The sequence below is a fragment of the Lepisma saccharinum genome, chromosome 10 (assembly GCF_977018435.1).
Source record: "Lepisma saccharinum chromosome 10, izLepSacc3.1, whole genome shotgun sequence".
In the NCBI taxonomy this organism is placed as follows: Eukaryota; Metazoa; Arthropoda; class Insecta; order Zygentoma; family Lepismatidae; genus Lepisma; species Lepisma saccharinum.
The window spans coordinates 40,407,207-40,430,803 of record NC_139238.1 but is presented as its reverse complement, the minus strand read 5'-3'; the positions used below and the strand labels follow the sequence as shown (position 1 = coordinate 40,430,803).

Genomic DNA, 23,597 nt, shown 5'->3' with positions numbered 1-23,597 from the left:
AAGGGGGGAAATTGAGTGGGAAGAGTAAAGCAGTACACATTGCTGCTAAGGCTGGTAACAACAGTCACTTTCCCCCTCTACACAATCCCATTCCTCACACATGTTCATTGATGGTGCTGTCTCGCGACATTACTTGCGCAGAGATTTGTATTTGTTCGCTTGCTCCAGAGTATAGTTGTTTGGATCCCACTTTAAACTATAGGTTCAGTTCCGATTAGCTTATTGGTGCATAAAGTGGACTTAAAACAAACTTCAACAACTTAATTGATGACGTATCGAGGCACTTTCAACTTTTCTAAGTCCATCTGTATCATTGTTAGAGTGGTACTGATGAATAGAAGAGACCGTACATTATTAGTTCTCGTCTCATTTGGCAGCATGCGAACGGAAAATAAGGCGAGCCATTGGCTGCTATACAATGTTCGTCATTGTGAAAGCAGTTTATATCCTGTTGTTTTATTGTGTCTGGGCATTCCATCGTGATCTTCCTCATATTGTAGGAGGGAGTAAGTGTTCACTGAAGACCATCATGTCGCTGACTGGGGGAAGGTAATATGTTTTATCTCTATATGCATTGGAATATTACTTTTCCTACATAGATTTATAATTATTGGGACCTCTCTGTTAACTATCATGATGTATATATATAATTATAGTGTTTGTTCAAAGATCTTATGTTGTAGATCCAACTAAAGACTTGAAGTGGTGTTCAGAAAGTTACGACTGAATGATATGATTTGCTTTATTTTACTTCACTACTCTTCCACTTTTAGCTAATTGCGAAGATTGAGTGTTGTGAAGTGCGCAAACACATGCATTAACAAGATAAACTGCATTTATTAAGAAACTCATAAACAACTTAACATTTTACATTAAAACGAAATTACGTTCTACATTCCATCTGGTTTGCACATACTATTCCATAGCAACAGTAGTTTGCTTCTTCTTCCTAGAGGAAGAAGCACTACATTCCTCACAGAGTTACAAAAAAAATAAAGATTTAACAAAGATAACCGTATCTATCAGGGGGTACTTTAACCCTGATCAACCTCCTAGACACATGAGGAGTCTTTGTGGATCTTGGTTGTGGAGCAGCATCAGCATCACCTCTCTCCTCCCAGACATTTATTCCGATCGAATACTAAATAATGCCGAATGAGATACCTGTAGTCTCTTCCTTGATTGCAATTGTTTACACCTGTTTACAACGATAACGATCAAGGAAGCTTGGCAATGTCTGGCAAGGCATTACTCAGATGCTTCTAGATATTTCCTGTCTGAAAAAGTGATGGCTAAATATCTGGGATTTGGTGTTCTTTGTGCTTAATATTTCCAATGCTTTTATAGATTGTTACGATCCCCCTCTCCGTTTATATGTGATCCAATCTTATAGAGGTAGCTTTTATTACAAAAACACAATACCAAATACCCAATACAATATATAAGTGGATTAAGAATTAATAACTGTCACCTTGTCCCATATAAACACACTATGAACGAATTTAATTGAAGAATCTATTTTTGATTTGATTTGGTGTTTTAAGTCCACTTTATGCACAGTAAGGCTAATCAGGACGACCTACAGTTTAAAGTGGGATCCAAACCACTATGTGCCTGCATCGGCCATCAAACCTGGGTCCCCTTGATTACAAGACAATGATGCTACCACTGTGCCATCGGGGAGGCCCAAGAATCTATGTATCAAAACAAATAAGTGTTGAAGATGTGTTTGCTGAAAAGCATTACATACTATATAGACATGTGTTTGTAGACATGTGACTGATGTCACATTGCGTCGTCCACCTGACGTTAGGCAATTGTTTATCATGTCATCCCAGAGTGTAACGCACCAGCTGTATAACAAGACATTTCTTTCTACGAGAGAAAGTCATTGCACTGTTTTAAGGTTAGTGACTTAATGTGACATGATATATTTATGTTGACACTGATAACTTTCCTTCACCGTAAATGATTTGGAGCACTGAGTAATAATAAATCGATGGACTATTGTATGGCATGATATGCAGGAATATTTCCAATTTCTATCCATAATTTGTCGCACTTGTTTGCTACTAATCGTACGAGTATTGTAATATGTTGCCTACTAGTACACTGATGTGTATTTGGGAACACTGCAAGCGATGTGTATCGCACGTAAATGTAAACATGGTATCACTATAGTTATCCTTTAAAATTATGATCGGTGGATTACTGTCTTTATCTTAGAATAACAATATTTAGTCACTTGTTTAATTCCGTCCTTTGATATGAAATAATATACATACCTAGGTATTTACATAGAATATGTGAATTAATACTTACCATGGAAATTATTTTTACGCATCGCAATTTGTTAGTTTGTCCATATCATTGAAGAAACATTGCCTTTACTCTTACACTAGAATTGTTCGTTGATAAGTCCATCAACACACGTTAAACACACGCTGAGAGTAAAAGATGTTATCAAGCTTGTTGACTTTTATTTAGGATAGACATCCCTTATTTGTGACGCACTGTTCAGTTTGAATGGACTTAATGCCATTGCATTTTGTACGTGACTGTACTTTCCTTCTGCACTACTACTTCCACCTTGGAAGAAAATGGTTTGTGGAAGTTCACACTTAAGGGTGGAATAGGGAATTCTTCTTACAATAAACTGTTTGTACTGGAACATTGATAAAATACGCTTTTGCTGCCGAGTGTATCACATAAGAACCAAGGGAATGTGGGGTCGTATGTATCCTCTGAGTGGGAGAATTATTTTCCTGGAACGTTTGGTGGGAAATCTTCTAGTACTGATAGCAATTCATTGGACTATTCTTCTTTTGAGACTTTTGTGGTGAAGAATTGACATGAAATTTGTAGAATTATACATAACTTAGAACTGTGTCATGTAAATATATTTATATTCGAAATGTAGCGTGACACTTAGTGGAGGGATCATGTAGTTTACTCTCTGGAATATGTCATGTTGTGGGGAATCCTCTTCTTATATGGGACATATTTGCTGCTAATGACTTATAGTCGTCGGGACCTTCTTTTGTTGTGTAATGTGGCAGGGTAGTCTAAAATTAGCAATGACAAGGGAGGGAAAATTTCCTTGGTCCCTTGTAGAGTAAGCTTTAGCTGGAACAAGTCGCTGCATTCTGTCTCACAGTTGGTTAAATGCTGGCTGGAGGCTGGATACACTGCTTGTGGTTCCTGGTTCCACATTCTTCCTTCGGGTTTGGGAGTGCTGATATGTTTCCCTGTGGCCGACTCTGGCTGGTTCTCTCCTGTCAACAGCTGATGAATTGCAAATTTGAGACAGGTTTAAGGTAATGGGGATATTTTGCATAGATTTTGAAAGTATAGTCTTGGGAAGGGATTATGCTGAACCAACCTTCTGGTACAACACTCAAGAATAGTATTTTGCCATTCAAAATTTTGAAATGCCATTATCAATTAAAATATAATTAAACTACTAATAAGTTCTTAAATTATAACTATTAAAAAAATATATAATAAGAATAGTTCCATAAATATTACTGCATTTATTCGAGAATATGTAAAGAAGATAGGATAGTCCTTATAAAGCAATCGGATTTTAATATTATTTATCCCTTTTAACTCCCATTGATATATGTCTTAATTTGATTGATTGAGTTTAATTTATTACTGCTTTTCTTTTCCTCTTATGGGTGACTCTGTGCAACATACTGTCGATATTAACAACATGCGTGAATAAATGATTGTAACCTAAAGCTGAAATATAATATAGATGGAAAGATTTCCTGTGTGAATATAGCTTAATAGTAAATGAATGCACTAAGATTGTAAGTTTGATGAATGTTGTTATTGAGGTATATAACAGAAGTATGAATGCCATTTATAAGACTATTTATCCATTCTTAATCATGAGCATGTCAACTTCGGCTATTGAGATGTGCCTGCGCATTCTGCATAGAATCTCGGATATTGAATCAGCTTTGGACCAGCACATATGGGTCGCGATTTGCTTGCTGGTGGGTGACATGGTTTGGCAAAGGGCCTGCAGAATGGTATATACTGCCAGTGATATAGACGGCATATGTGCTGCCGTAGATGAGGACATCATGGCACTTTGTGATGAAAAGAATCACTACCAGTGCCTCCGCTGGGAGCCATGCAGGGCTTTGAACTGCCTAATGGATGAAATAATAGACTTCTGATTTGGATGTCTGGAGTGCATAATCAGTGTGGCTTATGGCAATTATTTTGATTCTGGGACTGGGTTTATGTGTTTTGTTGACTTTGGGGTGCTGTTTCGTAAAGTTTTATGTTTGTGTTTTATTAAAAAATTGAATAAATTGTAGAAAAGGAGGGTGGAAAGAAAATTTGAAAAGATAAATAAAATATTGAGAGAAACAAAAATAACAATTCAAAACAAAAAAAATACCAATAACTTTCAATTAAGCAAATTGTAATGTCTGTCATATTCTCAGTGTTATAATTTGTATGCATTAATGGCATCGTTGCGGTTGACCATGTCGTTGTTTTTGATGATCGTCGCAGTTTACCCAACTGCATAATGTTATACATCTTGATTACCCATTGTGCAGAAAGTTATGCTTTGTATCAGAATTTAGTTATGTTATTGCTTGCGAAATTATAAAATTCAGCTTTACGTGTTATTACTAAATTGTTAAACGTATGTGGTCCTTGGGCTGGTCCTCTCCGATGTGGTCCTTGGGCTGGTCCTCTCAGAGGTTGTCCTCCAACTGGTCCTCTCCGATGTGGCCTAGGGGTGGTCCTCTCCGAGGTGGTCCTTGGGCTGGTCCTCTCCGATGTGGTCCTTGAGCTGGTTCTCTCCGATGTTGTCCTTTGGCTGTTTCTCTCCTATGTGGTCCTTGTGCAGGTCCTCTCTGAGGTTTTCCTTTGGCTGGTCCTCTCTGAGGTGTTCCTTGGTCTGGTCCTCTCTGAGGTGTTCCTTGGTCTGGTCCTCTCCGAGGTGTTCCTTGGTCTGGTCCTCTCCGAGGTGTTCCTTGGTCTGGTCCTCTCCGAGGTGTTCCTTGGTCTGGTCCTCTCCGAGGTGTTCCTTGGTCTGGTCCTCTTCGAGGTTGTCCTCGGACTGATCCACTCCGATGTGGCCTCGGGCTGGTCCTCTCTGATGTAGTCCTTTTGCTGGTCCTCTCCGAGGTGGCCCTTGGGCTGGTCCTCTCCGAGGTGGCCCTTGGGCTGGTCCTCTCCAAGGTGGCCCTGGGGCTGGTTCTCTCCGAGGTGGCCCTGGGGCTGGTCCTCTCCGAGGTGGGCCTTGGGCTGGTCCTCTCCGAGGTGGGCCTTGTACTGGTCCTTTCCAAGGTAGGCCTTGGGCAGGTCCTCTACGAGGTGGGCCTTGGGCTGGTCCTCTACGAGGAGGTCCTTGGGCTGGTCCTCTACGAGGAGGTCCTTGGGCTGGTCCTCTACGAGGAGGTCCCTGGGCTGGTCCTCGGGCAGGTTCTCTCCAATGTGGTCCTTGGGCAGGTCCTCTCCGAGGTGGTCTTCGTCTGGTCCTCTCCGATGTGCCCTCCAGATGGTCCTCTCCAAGGTTGTCCTTGAGCTGGTCCTCTTGGATGTGGTCCTTGGGCTGGTCCTCTTGGATGTGGTCCTTGGGCTTGTCCTCTCCGATGTGCCCTCCAGATGGTCCTCTCCGAGGTGATCTTCTTGCTGGTCCTCTCCGAGGTGGTCCTTGGGCTGATCCTCTCCGACTTGGTCCTTGGGCTGGTCCTCTCCAATGTGGTCCTTGGGCTGGTCCTCTCCCATGTGGTTCTTGGGCAGGTCCTCTCCGAGGAGGTCTTCGTCTGGTCCTCTACGATGTGCCCTCCAGATGGTCCTCTCCGAGGTTGTCCTTGGGCTGGTCCACTCCGAGGTTGTCCTTTGGCTGGACCTCTTGGATGTGGTCCTTGGGCTGGTCCTCTTGGATGTGGTCCTTGGGCTTGTCCTCTCCGATGTGCCCTCCAGATGGTCCTCTCCGAGGTGATCTTCTTGCTGGTCCTCTCCGAGGTGGTCCTTGGGCTGATCCTCTCCGACTTGGTCCTTGGGCTGGTCCTCTCCAATGTGGTCCTTGGGCTGGTCCTCTCCCATGTGGTTCTTGGGCAGGTCCTCTCCGAGGAGGTCTTCGTCTGGTCCTCTACGATGTGCCCTCCAGATGGTCCTCTCCGATGTCGCCTCGGGCTGGTCCTCTTCGAGGTGTTCCTTGGGGTGGTCCTTGGGCAGGCACTCTCCCATGTGGTCCTTGGGCTGGTCCTCACCGAGGAGGTCCTTGGGCTGGTCCTCACCGAGGAGGTCCTTGGGCTGGTCCTCGGGCAGGTCCTCTCCGATGTCGCCTCGGGCTAGTCCTCTTCGAGGTGGTCCTTGGGCAGACACTCTCCCATGTGGTCCTTGGTCTGGCCCTTTCCGAGGAGGTCCTTGGTCTGGTTCTCTCCGAGGTGGCCTTGGACTCGTCCTCTCCGATGTGATCTTCGGGCTGGTCCTCTCCGAGGTGATCTTCTTGCTGGTCCTCTCCGAGGTGATCTTCTTGCTGGTCCTCTCCGAGGTGGTCCTTGGGCTGATCCTCTCCAATGTGGTCCTTGGGCTGGTCCTCTCCAATGTGGTCCTTGGGCTGGTCCTCTCCCATGTGGTTCTTGGGCAGGTCCTCTCCGAGGAGGTCTTCGTCTGGTCCTCTACGATGTGCCCTCCAGATGGTCCTCTCCGAGGTTGTCCTTGGGCTGGTCCACTCCGAGGTTGTCCTTGGGCTGGTCCACTCCGAGGTTGTCCTTGGGCTGGTCCACTCCGAGGTTGTCCTTGGGTTGGTCCTCTCTGATGTGGCCTCAGGCTGGTCCTCTCTGATGTGGTCCTTGGGCTGGTCCTCTCTGATGTGGTCCTTGGGCTGGTCCTCTCAGAGGTTGTCCTCCATCTGGTCCTCTCCGAGGTGGTCCTTGGGTTGGTCCTCTCCGAGGTGGTCCTTGGGCTTGTCCTCTCCGATGTGGTCCTTGGGCTGGTTCTCTCCGATGTTGCCCTTTGGCTGGACCTCTTGGACGTGTTCCTTGGGCTGGTCCTCTCCGAGGAGGTCTTCGTCTGGTCCTCTCCGAGGTGCCCTCCAGATGGTCCTCTCCGAGGTTGTCATTGGGCTCGTCCTCTCTGAGGTGTTCCTTGGTCTGGTCCTCTCTGAGGTGTTCCTTGGTCTGGTCCTCTCTGAGGTGTTCCTTGGTCTGATCCTCTCTGATGTAGTCCTTGGGCTGGTCCTCTCTGATGTCATCCTAGGGCAGGTCCTCTCTGATGTCATCCTAGGGCTGGTCCTCTCTGATGTCATCCTAGGGCTGGTCCACTCCGATGTGGTCCTAAGCTGGTCCTCTCAAATGTGTCCACGGGCTGTTTCTCCGAGGTGTTCCTTGGTCTGGTCCTCTCAGAGGCTGTCCTCGGGCTTGTCCTCTCAGAGGCTGTCCTAGGGCTTGTCCTCTCAGAGGCTGTCCTCGGGCTGGTCCACTCCGAGGTTGTCCTCGGGCTGGTCCACTCCGATGTTTCCTCGGGCTGGCCCTCTCTGATGTGTCCTCGGGCTGGCCCTCTCTGATGTGGTCCTTGGGCTGGTCATCTTCCATGTGGTCCATTGGCATGACCTTGCTGAGGTGGTCCTTGGGCTGGTCCTCTCCGAGGTGGCCTCGAGCTGGTCCTCTCCAAGGTATTCCTTGGGCTGTTTCGGTCCGATGTAGTCCTTGGGCTGTTTCTCTCCGAGGTATTCCTTGGGCTGGTTCTCTCCAATGTGGTCCTTGGGCAGGTCCTCTCCGAGGTGGTCTTCGTCTGGTCCTCTCCGATGTGCCCTCCAGATGGTCCTCTCCGAGGTTGTCCTTGAGCTGGTCCTCTTGGATGTGGTCCTTGGGCTGGTCCTCTTGGATGTGGTCCTTGGGCTTGTCCTCTCCGATGTGCCCTCCAGATGGTCCTCTCCGAGGTGGTCCTTGGGCTGGTCCCCTCCGATGTGGCCTTGAGGTGGTCCTTGGGCTGGTCCTCTCAGAGGTTGTCCTCCATCTAGTCCCCTCCGATGTGGCCTAGGGGTTGTCCTCTCCGAGGTAGTCCTTGGGCTGGTCTTCTCCGATGTGGTCCTTGGGCTGTTTCTCTCCGATGTGGTCCTTGGGCTGTTTCTCTCCGATGTGGTCTTTGGGCAGGTCCTCTCTGATGTGGTCCTTGGGCTAGTCCTCTCCGATGTGGTCCTTCCGCTGGTCCGATCTGAGGTGTTCCTTGGTATGGTCATCTCCGAGCTGGTTCTGTCCTATAAAAGGAGGTCCTTGGTTTGGTCCTCTCTGAAGTGGCCTCCGGATGGTCCTCTCAGATGTGGTCTTTGGTCTGGTCCTCTCCGAGTTGGTCCTCTCCAAGGTGGCCCTTGGCCTGGTCCACTCCGAGGTGGCCCTGGGGCTGGTCCTCTCCGAGGTGGGCTTTGGGCTGGTCCTCTCCGAGGTGGGCCTTGGGCTGGTCCCTCTCCGAGGAGGTCCTTGGGCTGGTCCTCTCTGAGGTGTTCCTCGGGCTGGTCCTCTCAGAGGCTGTCCTCGGGCTGGTCCACTCCGAGGTTGTCCTCGGGCTGGTCCACTCCGATGTGTCTTCGGGCTGGTCTTCTCTGATGTGGTCTCTCCGATGTGGTCCTTTGGCTTGACCTCACTGGGCTGGTCCTCTACAAGGTGGCCTCAGGTTGGTCCTCTACAAGGTGGCCTCAGGTTGGTCCTCTACAAGGTGGCCTCAGGTTGGTCCTCTCAAATGTGGCGTTGTGCTGGTCTTCTCCGAGGTGGACTCAGGCTGGTCCTCTCAGATGTGACTACGGGCTGTTACTCCGAGGTTGTCCTTGGCCTGGTCATCTCAGAGGTTGTCCTTGGCCTGGTCCTCTCCAAGGTGGTCCTCGGGCTGGTCCTCTCCAAGGTGGTCCTCGGGCTGGTCCTCTCCAAGGTGGTCCTCGGGCTGCTCCTCTCAGAGGTGTTCCTTGGGCTGCTCCTCTCAGAGGTGTTCCTTGGGCTGGTCTTCTCCGATGTGGTCCTTGGGCTGGTCTTCTCCGATGTGGCCTCGAGCTGTTTCTCTGCGAGGTATTCCTTGGGCTGGTTCTCTCCGATGTGGTCCTTGGGCAGGTCCTCTCCGAGGAGGTCTTCGTCTGGTCCTCTCCAATGTGCCCTCCAGATGGTCCTCTCCGAGGTTGTCCTTGAGCTGGTCCTCTTGGATGTGGTCCTTGGGCTGGTCCTCTCCGATGTGCCCTCCAGATTGTCCTCTCCGATGTGGCCTTGAGGTGGTCCTTGGGCTGGTCCTCTCAGAGGTTGTCCTCCATCTAGTACTCTCCGATGTGGCCTAGGTGTGGTCCTCTCCAAGGTAGTCCTTGGGCTGGTCTTCTCCGATGTGGTCCTTGGGCTGTTTCTCTCCGATGTGGTCCTTGGGATGTTTCTCTCCGATGTGGTCCTTGGGATGTTTCTCTCCGATGTGGTCCTTGGGCAGGTCCTCTCTGATGTGGTCCTTGGGCTAGTCCTCTCCGATGTGGTCCTTTCACTGGTGCGATCTGAGGTGTTCCTTGGTCTGTACCTCTCCGAGGTGGTTCTGTCCTATAAAAGGAGGTCCTTGGTTTGGTCCTCTCTGAAGTGGCCTCCGGATGGTCCTCTCCGATGTGGTCTTTGGTCTGGTCCTCCGATGTGGTCTTTGGTCTGGTCCTCTCCGAGGTGGTCCTTCGGCTGGTTGTCCCCGATGTGGTCCTTGGGCTGGTCCTCTCTGATGTGGCCCCGGGCTGGTCCTCTGCAAGGTGGTCCTTGGGCTGGTTCTCTCCGAAGTGGCCTTCAGGTGGTCCTCTCCGAGGTGGTCCTTGGGCTGGTCCTCTCTGATGTGGCCAAGGGGTGGTCCTCTTCGAGGTAGTCCTTGGGCTGGTCTTCTCCGATGTGGTCCTTGTGCTGTTTCTCTCCAATGTGGTCCTTGGGCTGTTTCTCTCCGATGTGGTCCTTGGGCTGTTTCTCTCCGATGTGGTCCTTGGGCTGTTTCTCTCCAATGTGGTCCTTGGGCTAGTCCTCTCCGATGTGGCCCTTTCACTGGTCCTCTCTGAGGTGTTCCTTGGTGTGGTCCTATCCGAGGTGGTCCTGTCCTCGTCAAGGAGGTCCTTGGTTTGGTCCTCTCTGAAGTGGCCTCCGGATGGTTCTCTCCGATGTGGTCCTTTCTCTGGTCCTCTCTGAGGTGTTCCTTGGTCTTGTCCTCTCCGAGGTGGTCCTTCAGCTGGTTGTCCCCGATGTGGTCCTTGGGCTGGTTCTCTCTGATGTGGCCCCGGGCTGGTCCTCTCCGAGGTGGTCCTTGGGCTCGTCCTCTCCTAGGTGGCCTCTGGGCTGGTCCTCTCAGAGGTGGTTCTTGGGCTGGTCTTATCAGAGGTGGTCCTTGGGCTGGCCCTCTCCAAGGTGGCCTCGGTCTTGTCCTTTTCAAGGAGGTCCTTGGGCTGGTTCTCTCCGATGTGGTCCTTGGGCTGGTTCTCTCCGATGTGGTTCTTGGGCAGGTCCTCTTCGGTGTGGTCCTTTGGCTGGTTCTCTTCGAGGTGGTCCTTGGGCTGGTTCTCTTCGAGGTGGTCCTTGGGCTGGTCCTTTCCGAGGTGTCCTCGGGCTGGTCGTCGCCGAGGTGGTCCTTGGGCTGGTCCCCTCCCAGGTGGTCTTTGGGCTTGTCCGCTCCGAGGTTGGCCTCGGGCTGGTCCTTTCCTAGATGATCCTTGGGCTGGTTCTCTCCGATGTGCTTCTTTGGCTGGTCCTCTCTGGGGTGGTCCTTGGGCAGGTCTCTCCGATGTGGCCTCGGGCTGGTCCTCTCGGGGTTGGACTTTTGGTGGTCCTCTCCAATGTGTTCTTCTGCTCTGGGGTGCTCCTCTCTGAGGTGTCTTTCGGCTGTGGGGTGCTCCTCTCCGAGGTGGCCTTTCGGCTGTGGGGTGCTCCTCTCCGATGTGGACTCGGGCTGGTCCTCTCCGAGGTGGTCCTTGGGGTGGTCTTCTCCGATGTGGTCCTTGGGGTGTTTCTCTCTGATGTGGTCCTTGGGCTGTTTTTCTCCGATGTGTTCCTTGGGCTGTTGCTCTCTGATGTGGTCCTTGGAAGGTCCTCTCCGAGGTTGCCTCGGGCTGGTCCTTGGGCTGATCCTCTCGCTGATCCTCTCCGACTTGGTCCTTGGGCTGGTCCTCTCCTCTCTGAGGAGGTCTTCATCTGGTCCTCTCTGATGTACCCCCCAGATGGTCCTCTCCGAGATTGTCCTTGGGCTTGTCCACTTCGAGGTTGTCATTGGGCTCATCCTCTCTGAGGTGTTCGTTGGTCTGGTCCTCTCCGAGGTTGTCCTCGGGCTTTTCCACTCCGATATGGCCTCGGGCTGGTCCTCTCTGATGTGGTCCTTTGGCTTGACCTCGCTGGGTTGGTCCTTGGGCTGTTCCTCTACGAGGTGGCCTCAGGTTGGTCCTCTCAAATGTGGCCTTGGGCTGGTCCTCTCCGAGGTGGACGCAGGCCGATCCTCTCAGATGTGGTCCTTGGGCTGTTTCTGTCCGATGTGGCCTCGGGCTGGTCCTCTCCGAGGTATTTCTTGGGCTGGTTCTCTCCGATGTGGTCCTTGGGCAGGTCCTCTCCGAGGAGGTCTTCATCTGGTCCTCTCCGATGTGCCCTCCAGATGTTCCTCTCAGAGGTTGTCCTTGGGCTGGTCCTCTCCGATGTGGTCCTTGGGCTGGTCCTCTCGGATGTGGTCCTTGGGCTGGTCCTCTCGGATGTGGCCTCAGACTGGTCCTCTCGGATGTGGCCTCAGACTGGTCCTCTGATGTGGTCCTTGGGCTGGTCCTCTCCATTGTGGCCTTGAGGTGGTACTCTCCGAGGTGGTCCTTGGGCTGGTCCTCTCAGAGGTTGTCCTCCATCTGGTCCTCTCCGATGTGGCCTAGGGGTGGTCCTCTCCGATGTGGTCCTTGGGCTGGTCTTCTCCGATGTGGTCCTTGGACTGTTTCTCTCCAATTTAGTCCTTGGGCAGGTCCTCTCTGATGTGGTCCTTTCGCTGGTCCTCTCCGAGGTGGTTCTGTCCTCTTCAAGGAGGTTCTTGGTTTGGTCCTCTCCGAGGTGGTCCTTGGGTTGGTCCTTTCCGAGGTGGCCTCGGGCTGGTCCTCTCTGATGTGGCCCCGGGCTGGTCCTCTCAGAGTTGGTCCTCTCTGAGGTGGTCCTTGGGCTGGTCCTCTCCGAGGTGGCCTCAGTCTGGTCCTTTCCGATGTAGTCCTTGGGCTGGTCCTATCCAAGTAGGTCCTTGGGCTGGTCCTCTCCGAAGTAATCCTTGTACCCGTCTTCTCCCAGGTGGTCCTTGGGCCGGTCTTCTCCCAGGTGGTCCTTGGGCCGGTCCTCTCTGAAGTGATCCTTGGGCCGGTCCTCTCTGAAGTGATCCTTGGGCTTGTCCTCGGATGTGGTACATGGGCTGGTTCTCTCCGATGTGGTTCTTGGGCAGGTCCTCCTCGGTGTGGTTCTTGGGCAGGTCCTCCTCGGTGTAGTTCTTGGGCAGGTCCTCTTCGGTGTGGTTCTTGGGCTGGTTCTCTCCGAGGTGGTCCTTTGGCTGGTTCTCTCCGAGGTGGTCCTTTGGCTGGTTCTCTCCGAGGTGGTCCTTGGGCTGATCCTTTCCGAGGTGTCCTCGGGCTGGTCGTCGCCGAGATGGTCCTTGGGCTGGTCCTCTCCCAGGTGGTCTTTGGGCTCGTCCGCTCCGAGGTTGGCCTCGGGCTGGTCCTTTCCTAGATTATCCTTGGGCTGGTTCTCTCCGATGTGGTCCTTGGGGTGGTCCTTGGGCAGGTCCTCTCTGGGGTGGTTTTTGGGCAGGTCTTGCAGGAAATTTTGCTTTTTTTTTTACCAAAAATATGTTCCTCTAGTAATAAGGAAGTAAAAAATGAAAACACTAGATTGAAATTTCAGTTTTTCATGCATGAGTTTATCCCCTATCCCTTTAATTCCAAATTTACGACATCATCTTTAATAACATAAAAGAAATTATGTAATTATACATTCATTGAGCAGTACAAAGTTTTAAAGTTCCAATAACACATTCCTTCCCTTTTTTTTTTTTTTTTTTTTTGCGAAAAGAAATTTATTTTCCAACTGTGCATCTCATTAGTGGATTACACAAAGTTTGGTAGATATAGAACAATGAACATAAGTTATCTTGTGACATGACAATTCTCATTACAAGAAAATTCCAAAATATATTTTTTTTTATATGAAAAGTTTGGTGCTTCTGCATTATGAATTTGGGTGTTTTCCTATTAACTCACTGCCTTCATTAACTGAGTATGCAGCATCTGTGGTGGAAATGGTAGTGTGTTGCTGCTTTGTTTGTTCCCGGCCAGCAGTAGTTCCCCTTTCTCCCATCTAGCTATGCTGGTGCATATATCTTGGTTTGCATCATGTCCTGTGCTTTCCACTGGCAGCTGTTTTGGTTTCAGTCATTCGATGGCGTTGCATGGTGTGACTGGCAGCTTGGGTTGTGTGCTGCGTTAATGAAATCATTCAAATTCACAATATAGAAACACCGAACCTTTCTTATAAATACTAAAACTGTGTTTACTGCATCCATCATGAATATTTTTTTTATCTCTGCAACTTGGTTTAAATGTACGAGGCATTACATGCTTTACGTAGCATCTGACACATACCACAGTCCATGCACTAACATGGTCATGTAATATGTAATGTTAATAGTGTCATATAAATGTGTTGGCCCCCACTGCTGGTGCAAGTGAACCAGCTATATAAAAATTGTTCCATGGTATTTAAAAAAATAAGTCATCAGTGTATACACACTGAAACCAGGAGACCAAGATGATAAAACTTAAATGCAGATAAATGTAAGGCCAGGGAAAAATGTTATAATTTAATGTTCTATTAGTATGATGAGGATTGTTTATAAAACAAAACCAATACATTATTATTAAAAATGATAAATATTATAAATGTCCATATTATTTCTAGTCCAAAAATCATCACCCACAACATCAACCACTCAGCTTATACTTATGGTTTTAACAAGGAAGTCAACAAATTTAGCAAATTTCACAAGAATTACAATACAAAATAATTAATTTCTATAGGAACCCATTGACGCATCCCATTATGAAATTTTGTTCAGAAATAGTCAGTTGATGTCTTCAAAAACACATATTTTTTCAAAAAAAATTAAAAGAGCTATTTTGAGATTTTCAAAAGAACTTTTTTCTAGTTTTATAAAAATTAGAAAATTGAAATATCACAGCCATGTTGCATTTCAAATTAAAGCCCATTAAAAGAAGAAGAGAATGACACCAATTTGAGCTCTCTGGGTCAAATAGTGTTTGATCTACAGCTGTTTAAAGATTTCAAAATGTTTGTCAAATTATTGGATTTTTGCTTTTTTGAAAGTCAATAACTCAAGAAACTGAGCCCAAAAAATCTGAAATTTGGCAGTTTTCGTCAACTTTACTGGTACTACCACTGTACCAAAAATTATTTCTGAGATGTCAAGGTTCAAACCATTGGTTGATTTGACATGGAATAACCCTTTTACATGTAGTACCACAACCATTTGGAGGGCCTCCCTAATGGCATAGGGATCAACATCATTGCTTTGTAATCGAGGGGTACCGGTGGAGGCATATAGTGTTTCTGATCCCACTTTAAACTGTAGGTTCACCTATTTTTAATACTTTCAATTCTGCTGTCTCCCGCATGTACGTCATCCTCTTTCCAAATGTAGCCCTGAAGAAGCCAAGTAAACTTCATGAAATATAGGATAACAAAGCGTACAACATGTCCTTATGAGTACCTTTCATTGTAGAACTTGTTTATTCAATATCTCTGCAGAAGTAACTCTGGATCTCTCACCCATACTTGGTTGCCACCATGGAGGTTGAAGTTGCCACATTGACGTTCTGATCACACTAACTCCACTGTGGCCAAAATCAAGAATGTGCAGATCTTATAAATGTTCATTAAATGTGTCGCAAATGGTTTTGAGAATTTTACCTCTCCTTTATTGTTATGTTTTCCTCTTTTGTTTTCAAAGGGAGCTGATTTATCAGGCTTGGATGCTGCTGTTCAAAATACCGGAGAGGAGTTTTTGAAAATCCACCAGCTGTATTCTGCCCGTGTGTTGAAACTGAAGCCTGGTGCAAGGGGAGTGATAAGTAACGGAAGGATTTTGGCTCCATTGGACGAGAAGGAAAAGTTTATGGCTGATGATTTCAATTTGCTTGAAAAGTACAGCATGAATGTGTATGGAGACAAGGTTGTGCAAACTTTGAAGAAAGTTGATGAGTCAAATGATATTTCAGGTGAGTTGGAATCCTTCATTGCAAATGTGTGAATTTTTTATGAAATAATAAGTATTCAAAAAAAATATTTAAAACTAAAATATTAAAAAAGAAAAAATACTGCACTTATTTTACTTACGATTAGTGAGTATGTAAAATTTCCAAACGACGTTTCAGGAATCAACTGTTACCTTTATCAGGTTCCTTCTTGACTAGCAAGATCGCCTCATAGCCACGTCAAATTGAATTAAACTATGGTACAATAGGAATCCTAAAAGCCTACTCAATCCTGTTAAAACTTCCATACCCACTACTATCCCTAGGTAAAACCACAAAAGTTAAAAAGACATTCTTAAAAGAACATTATGACTTGAAAAATTAAGATGCATGTGAAGTGCTGCCTCCTAGATGAAGAAGAAGCAAGCTACTGTTGCTAGACAAGATTCCGTGCAAACAGAACCTGGGATAGAACGTAGTTTCGTTATGTTACTTTGTTTTGTGAGTTCCTTAATAATTCAGTTAATCTTGTTAATATATGTGTTTTCCATCGCACAACATTATGGTGCAGTTGTTATGGAAGAACCTTTCACTTCAACAAACTGTTGGAACAATCATAACGTGTTGGTTTGACGCAATTTGGCATAACACGGTAAGCATAAACCGTCCAAGTCTTATAAAAAAGTGTGATGTAAATGTATATATATCAAGATTCCTTCTAACGTGGAAACAAGTTATAATCATTAAACGTACAAGGGCTTTGTCACGTTTATAGATACATTGTGATCCGAAGCAGATCTAGTATAATTATATGAAAACTCACTTTTCATAGTTATTAGGTTCCATGTTTTGGATTTACATTTATAAATATGTACACAAACATAATATTTAACGCTTTCCACGAAGATTCAGAGGACATTGAAGATTATCTCTTACGTTTCAAACAGTTGTGTATCATTCATAAGTTCAGCGATTAATAAATTCAGTTAATCTTGTTAATATATGTATTTTCCACCACACAAAAGCATGCGAATTCACTTTCGCCCGTGAGGGTTCCTAATGTTTGTGATGTTCTTTTAAGAATGTCTTTTTTTTTAATTTTGTGGTTTTACCTAGGGATAGTAGTGGGTATGGAAGTTTTAACAGGATTGCGCAGGCTTTTCAAATTCCTTTTGCACCATAGTTATTCCTATATCCTTTATCCTTGTTTTTAATTCAATTTGACGTGGCTATGAGGCGATCTTGCTAGTCAAGAAGGAACCTGATAAAGGTAACAGTTGATTCCTGAAACGTCGTTTGGAAATTTTACATACTCACTAATCGTCAGTAAAATAGGTGTAGTAATTTTTTTTAAATATTTTTTTTGGAATACTTATTATTCTGTAATTGTGAGTAATTTGCACAAACACAAGACATGATAATAGAAAAGCATATTCACTTGTTTTGATAATTTATAAGGAGAAAAATACTGGAGAAATTCCTGCAAATTATAGGGCCTCCCCCATGGCATAGTGGTAACGTCCTTGCCTTGTAATCACGGGGTCCCAGGTTCGATACCCGGTAGAGGCACATAGTGGTTCGGATCCCACTTTAAACTGTAGGTCCAGTCCCGATTAGCCTTTCTGTGCATAAGGTGAAGTTAAAACAACAATTCAATCAATCAATCAATCCTGCAAATTATACCCTATCCACAAAAATTACCTTGCATTGTGCATTGATTTTTGATTTTTACCATTATGTGACTTACGTGTGAAAATGGAATTTACATTATAAGAGTTTCAGTATGCATTTCAGTGCTTCTATAACAATGGGAATTTCTTCCTAGCTGTAGCAACATAATCTTAAAATAATGTATACAAATTCTACTTAAAAATCCATATCTGAAAGGAAGGAAAATTATTGAGAAGTAAGTTTAGCACTCTGGGAAACGTGCAGATCATAGGGAATAGCAAATGTGTTCACGAAGTTTTTTGCTGGATGTAGATGTGACCAAACAGAACATGTACTGATAAAGGTTTGGACTGATTCTGATGTTTAACCAATCCTGATATGCATGATTATTTTACAGAAAAACAATACTATAAAAGAAAATTCTGTTTATGTATTCTAAATAGTCTTACATATGGGACTAAGTCGATACAGGAAAACCTCGTTAATACGATATTGGTTAATACGAAGTACCCTTTAATCCGAAGTTTTTCCCATTCCCAGCCGATAAGATAGGATTTTTAATGTTTTTCGGTACGGATAAATTGAAAAACAGATAATTTTTAATACAATGTTGTTTGCAAGATCCTTTTGCAAAACTGGTTTTGCTTAATTCGAAGTAGACACCTGCATAAGTCAACAAGAGAAGATTGAATATGGAGAGATCTTGGATGTTATTTTAACTTGACCTTGACATGTTTCCTTCTCCTAAGGGCTGCTGACAACTCTGGGGAAGCAGCCCAAAATGTCCACTGGGCTTGCTTTTTTTGTCAATGTGCATGGCAGGTCTTTGACTGCTGAACGCACCACCTAGGAAATATTCACCAGAGTCAGATGAGAAATGCGAGATAAGATCGCAGGTATGTTCCAAAATAAAGACTTGTGGCGCCTGGAAGTCTCTCCCATCTGTCTAGCTCTGAACTCGAGATTCAACAGTTTCCCGTGAGCGAGCAACTCTTGGCCTGGTAGCTGACAATTTCCAGTAACCACTTTCATTCAAAACGTGTTATTTGTGCCCTGCACCACTTCATAAAAAGGGAAACTGTTACAGATAATCAAAGCCACATAGGCCAACTAAAGATTGTCAACCCGCTTAATGTGTTGTCATCTAGGTTTACGCAAAATTTTACCTCGTTCTTATGTGTCATAACTCCAGTTTCTTGCTTCATACATTTCCCAACTGTGTTGATGTCATAAAATTTGCCAAAAAAGTGTTCTGTTGGCTGAGTGCCTTCTCTCTCTTTTTCTGTCAGCAAACGAGGTGGGGGTGGGGTCAATGCTAATTGTTTCGGCCACAATTTTTTGCTTCAACTTCGTATTAATGAGGTTTTCCTGTACCACTTTGAACTGATGGAGTACCAATACCAGTACCAAGATTGTCAACCTGATGGAGTACCAATACTCTTACCAGTTGCTTTCTAGAGGCATGCATATATCGTTTTTCATGTTTCTGTAAGGTGTGAGGTGCATTTTCCTACCCTGTTTTGTCACGAAATGATGTGAAATGAACTGCAAAATGCGAAATAGACTCTTAAACACAAGATTTAGTTTTTATTTACTGACTCAACATTTTCTAAAGTTCGAATTGTCCTGCGAGTTATGCAATTCACAGAAAATTTAATAATTCTACTGCAAATATTTGAGAAGAAAAAAATGGACTGCTTTGAACAGGAATAAACTTAATACTCTGGTAACTACATATCAGAAGGGATATGTTTATTTTGTGTAATAATTGCAATTTTTAAATCAAATTTAGGATTATATTCACAATTTTAAAACCAAAGTGTCATTTTATATATCACTTCTGATTCAATTTTTCACCGCTATAACACCGAAATTTTATTTCATTTACCACTTTTCAACCCAAAATTGACTGTTTTTGTAGCAAACATTTGCTTTTTTATTTACCAAAAAATGTGCTTTTACCAATTGCTTATACAGATACTGATGCTTGAAATTGTAACGACTAAAAATTGTTCAAAATATTGGTTAATATTGAAATGAAAGAATTGCACTGCAATCATACATAACCCTTTCCGGGAGTTTTGTTTTCAGGTATTCAAAAGGTACACTGGAATATTAAAATTATCTTCACAAACTTGTCAATCAGATATGAAGATACATGGAGATGAATATTGTTTTACTTCAAATATGCATTTTGTTTTGTGATACATAGATGTTTGATAAATTTTATTCCCACAAGGTATTATTGCCCCACCTCCCAATCATTTTTCTGCTGGCATTTTTACTGGTTTAGGTAGCATAGTGATTATATTTATAGCCACCATCCCACAACATGTAATCTTTGACTAGGAGTTTGACTAGTCTGGCGCTGTCAGGTGACATGATGAGGTGTAACATTAATGGGATGTCACCACGGTGCCCATTGGTAAAATATAGGGATGTGACGAAGCTGAAAATTTACCGATGCCGATGTACTCACCGATAATTTTTCGTACCGATACCGATATTTAACCGATTCCGATACATAAGATTATTAAACAGAAGTGGGATGTTATTTTCAGCATGACAAAAATAAATTTGCTATGTACATTTCTATTGCATATCATATGTATATACATATATATTCTCAAGAGATGCGAATGTACATTTGCATCTACAAAATGTTATGTGAACCTTTAAGAAGAACATGTATTCTCAAGAGATTAAACATTAGTACACAAGCAGTTCTTTGAAATGCAAAATGAATTCCTGTTCTGCCAGATTCAACTTCAGAAACACGAGATTTGGAAGCACTTCAGGAAGTAACCTACTTCTTCTCTTATCTCAAATCTGTTCAGCTACACTGAACACTCAATCACTGAATACTGATGCAGCAGGTATGCCCAAGTATTTTCTCAGTACTTGCTTCAGGTTTGAATATTCATTTTTGAATTTCCAATAGAACAGCAGATCCTGGTTCAGTAATGTACTGATTTATTTCCGATTTATAGTTAGGTTGATCCTCTGAATGAGTTTGCAATAATTTTATTACAAAAACTCTACAATAATGACGAATAATAACCAAATTTTCAATAAATCTTACAAAACTAGAAGGTAAAAACTCTAGTATAATCTGTACCAGTTTAAATATCGCATTTTTGCCGATTCCGATGCCGATGTGTCAATTTCGGCCGATTTTCATACATCTGTAATGGGCTTCGGCACATCCCTAGTAAAATACCACTACTCTCACAGTTTCCAGATACCCTGTAAAGCAGGACACGGGTGTCAGGACTCCGGCTCCATCAAGTGCCATTCGCGAGACAAGGGCCAGCGGTCAGCCAGCTCTGTCACCTTGCACATCAGCCAGCCAGTCTGGTCAGGGCCGACCCATTCCGGGGATGATACCAGGCAGGCAGTTTGTATGGAGCAGAACATCTGTCAAAGAATAAGCAGGTGTCCTAAGGGCAACTCACAGAGTCCAGAAACCTCGGGTGGAGCAAAAGGCAAAAGCCACCCTGATCTGCACACTCAATACGGGTGGCCTATTGTTCTAGTGGCTACATACTTTTTTTGGTGTGTGTGGGTGCCAAAAGAAAAACCTTATTTTGTTGGAAATGTAAATCAACATAAAATTTCCCTGTGTGCATTACATTGTGTGAGGACCGTACATAGGTGTTCTCAATCTTTGATATAGTGGAGGCAGTGCGAGCAGCACTGTATACCTAATGTTTGTACTGCTAGTGTAATCTCCATCCATAGGTAAGAGAGCAGAGTAAACTGTGTGTTTGCATGTATATCTATTGTATGAAATTATGTTATTTTATTTTAAATGCCTTTTCAGATTCAGGTGAACTAAAAAGTGATACAGTAATGCAGCTAATTGGATTATTAGTTTCAAGACCACAGACTAAAAGTAGATTTGAAATTCCATTCCATGGAACAGAGCACAGGTAAGCATACTTTAATATTATCTAGGGACTGGATTGATCACTTGATTGATGCTCAGTCAGTATTGACCAACAATGTCACATTAATTTTTCAGGAAGAGGTGCCAGTCTTATGGATCTGATATGCCTGTAAATATTGAGTTCTAAAATTCTCTTATCTTTTTATTATTTTCCTTAGGAAAATATTTGGACCTAAAAGGGATGAGGAGACAGATGAGTGGAGAAGGTTACATAATTTAGAACTACATAATTTGCATTCATGTCCAGATATTGTTAGAATAATTAAATCAAGAAGACTTAAGTGGGCAGACCATGTGGCACGAATGGGAGAGTAAAGAGGAGTTTACAGGATTCTTGTTGGGAAACCTCTCATTATGCAGGAACTTCTGTATTCAGCTCAATTTTCAAGCCAATCCATCGCCGGTTTTGAGTTACAATACATATAGCAGCAGTCATCAGTGTAACAGTGAATTATCCACATGCACTCCCTAATACCCCCAAAAACGTCAGCAACAACTCTCCATAAAATGTTTCACGAAAACCCAATTTATGGTCATTTTGGTTCTAAATGGACCCATACACCTGGTATAATGCCCGTATGAGCACTGGAAAGGTACTGAGAAGGGTAGACTCAAGCACTCATTGGAAATGTTTAAAAATATATTTCGAAATCTCCTAGGTAATTGTTATGTGCATTCTTACGGGCTAACAGTGGTGCATTATGGAAATCTATAAAATGTCTTTTGTGGCCACCAAATCTTGTGAAGACAGGAATGATTAAATGAAGAATTTGTTTCATTCATGTTAGTCTCCATAAATATTGACAATATTGCCAAAGATTAGTGCTGATGAGTCGTGGTTCTGCAGCATATTATTTTAAAGATATGAAAATTATCATCAAATAGAAGATAAAATCTTCAAAAATCATTGTAGTTGTCTTTTCTTCTGTATAAGTTCTGAAAAGCAGTGTGTTAGGTTTGAAGAAAGCAGGGAGAGTAGTAAAAACATATAAACTAAAGATTTTTTTTTTCTGGATAACAATATTTTAACAATATTTTTCACTATTATTATTATCATCATCCTCATTGTTATTGTCAACATTATTTAGTCTATTTCTTGGAATGCATTTCAGTTTTCTAGTGGCTTGTTTAGTATTACTGTGCTTCCTAGCGTTTATTGAAATAGGCCATAAATTATATTTTTTGTATTAAAAGATCTAAATAATCAACTTCATGTCAACTCTGTGGACCCAAAGTGCCCATTCTTCCTTAAAATTACTAATCTTATTATTGATTTAGAGGTTCAAATAGCTAGCACCAGATTTTTGCCAATTTTTTCAGCATTGTGGATCACTGTGCATTGGCCAACATAAAAAAATAACAAACGAGACCGACTTCTTTCTGTGGACCAACAATTACGAACATGTTTGTCTGCAATTCCTCCCCTGCATTGAACAATTGTGTAAAAGTAAACAAGACCATATTTCAAATTGAAGTGAAAGGCTAATAAATAACATTAAAATATTTTATACAATCTAGCCCATTACAAAAAATTTTATGTGATTTTTGTGGCACACCCATTGAGTTGAGTGGGAGTGATGTGAACAGCATCATGCCCCTGACCGCCTTTATTCTTCAGGATCCAGCACAGTTTTTCAGTGTGATAAAACTACCACCGCAAATGCCAGGACAGCCTGCTTTTGAGATCACAGTAATCGTGGATCCATTTTCCAGAGGTGCTCAAAAGGTTGGACCTATCCTTTCCGTGCTTCAAGAGGTCATCAACTGCAACATCAGAGTGTTCCTCAACTCTGTAGAGAATGGCACACCCATGTGGCTCAGTCGGTAATGCGTCTGACTACTATGCTAAATGTTCCGTGGTATGATCCCCGGCCGGTTCAAATCCGGGAACTTTTCTAACGTTGGAATTGGCCCCGGCGTGCACACAGCATCGAATGACATGGGCACCTGGGGGAAACCCTGGGGGATAAAGGCAGTTAGGGGTGTGATGCTGATCACATCACCCCCACTCACGACCGGATAAGAAAGTGTGGGCGTTACCCCCACACCCCCTATATGCCTTCAATGCATGGTGCTAAGCACAAGGGAGACCTTTACCTTTTTTACCTTTACACCCATTGAAAACTGCTGATACATAGCAACAAAGCAGTGTGGTTTTTACTAGATGGGCCAACGTTTGGTAAGCATGAGAAGAACCCTACGCTTACTATATGCAGTGTAATGCAAGCATAAGATTTTCAGTACATACAATAAAATGTTATCTAAATCTATTTTTTAATATATTTTCAGTGTGATAAAACTCCCACCGCAAATGCCAGGACAGCCTGCTTTTGAGATCACAGTAATTGTGGATCCAGTTTCCAGAGGTGCTCAAAAGGTTGGACCTATCCTCTCCGTGCTTCAAGAGGTGATCAACTGCAACATCAGAGTGTTCCTCAACTCTGTGGAGAAGATTAGCGGTATGCCATTGCAAAAGTGAGTTTTTGTGTTTTTTTGTATCCCGTTTTGCACAGTTCTTAAGTGTACGTATCGCTTGTTAATTCACGTACGTTTTTTTATGAACTGACCTCTGTGGTGGAGTTGTTAGCACACTGGGCATGGGGTATTCTTCGTGAGTGTCCCTTCATCAATTTCATCATATCATTACTCATCCTCATCTTCGCAATTAGTCAACAGTGGCAGAAAAGCAAAGTAAAATAATCCAAATTAATTAATCAGTCATTCTTTAGATGAATGTAATCA

The 23,597-nt window shown here is 44.3% G+C and overlaps 1 protein-coding gene across 2 annotated transcripts in view; it reads left to right on the top strand.

Moving 5' to 3' along the window:
• Uggt (UDP-glucose-glycoprotein glucosyltransferase) overlaps window positions 1-23,597 on the top strand; it is a 130,662-nt gene that overhangs the window by 57,216 nt on the left and 49,849 nt on the right. For both annotated transcript variants that reach the window (XM_083129749.1, XM_083129748.1), the window contains exons 13-15: window positions 14,992-15,259; window positions 20,730-20,838; window positions 23,145-23,330. In XM_083129749.1, the coding sequence (XP_082985875.1) occupies window positions 14,992-15,259; window positions 20,730-20,838; window positions 23,145-23,330 (563 nt within the window). The remainder of the gene's footprint in view (window positions 1-14,991; window positions 15,260-20,729; window positions 20,839-23,144; window positions 23,331-23,597) is intronic.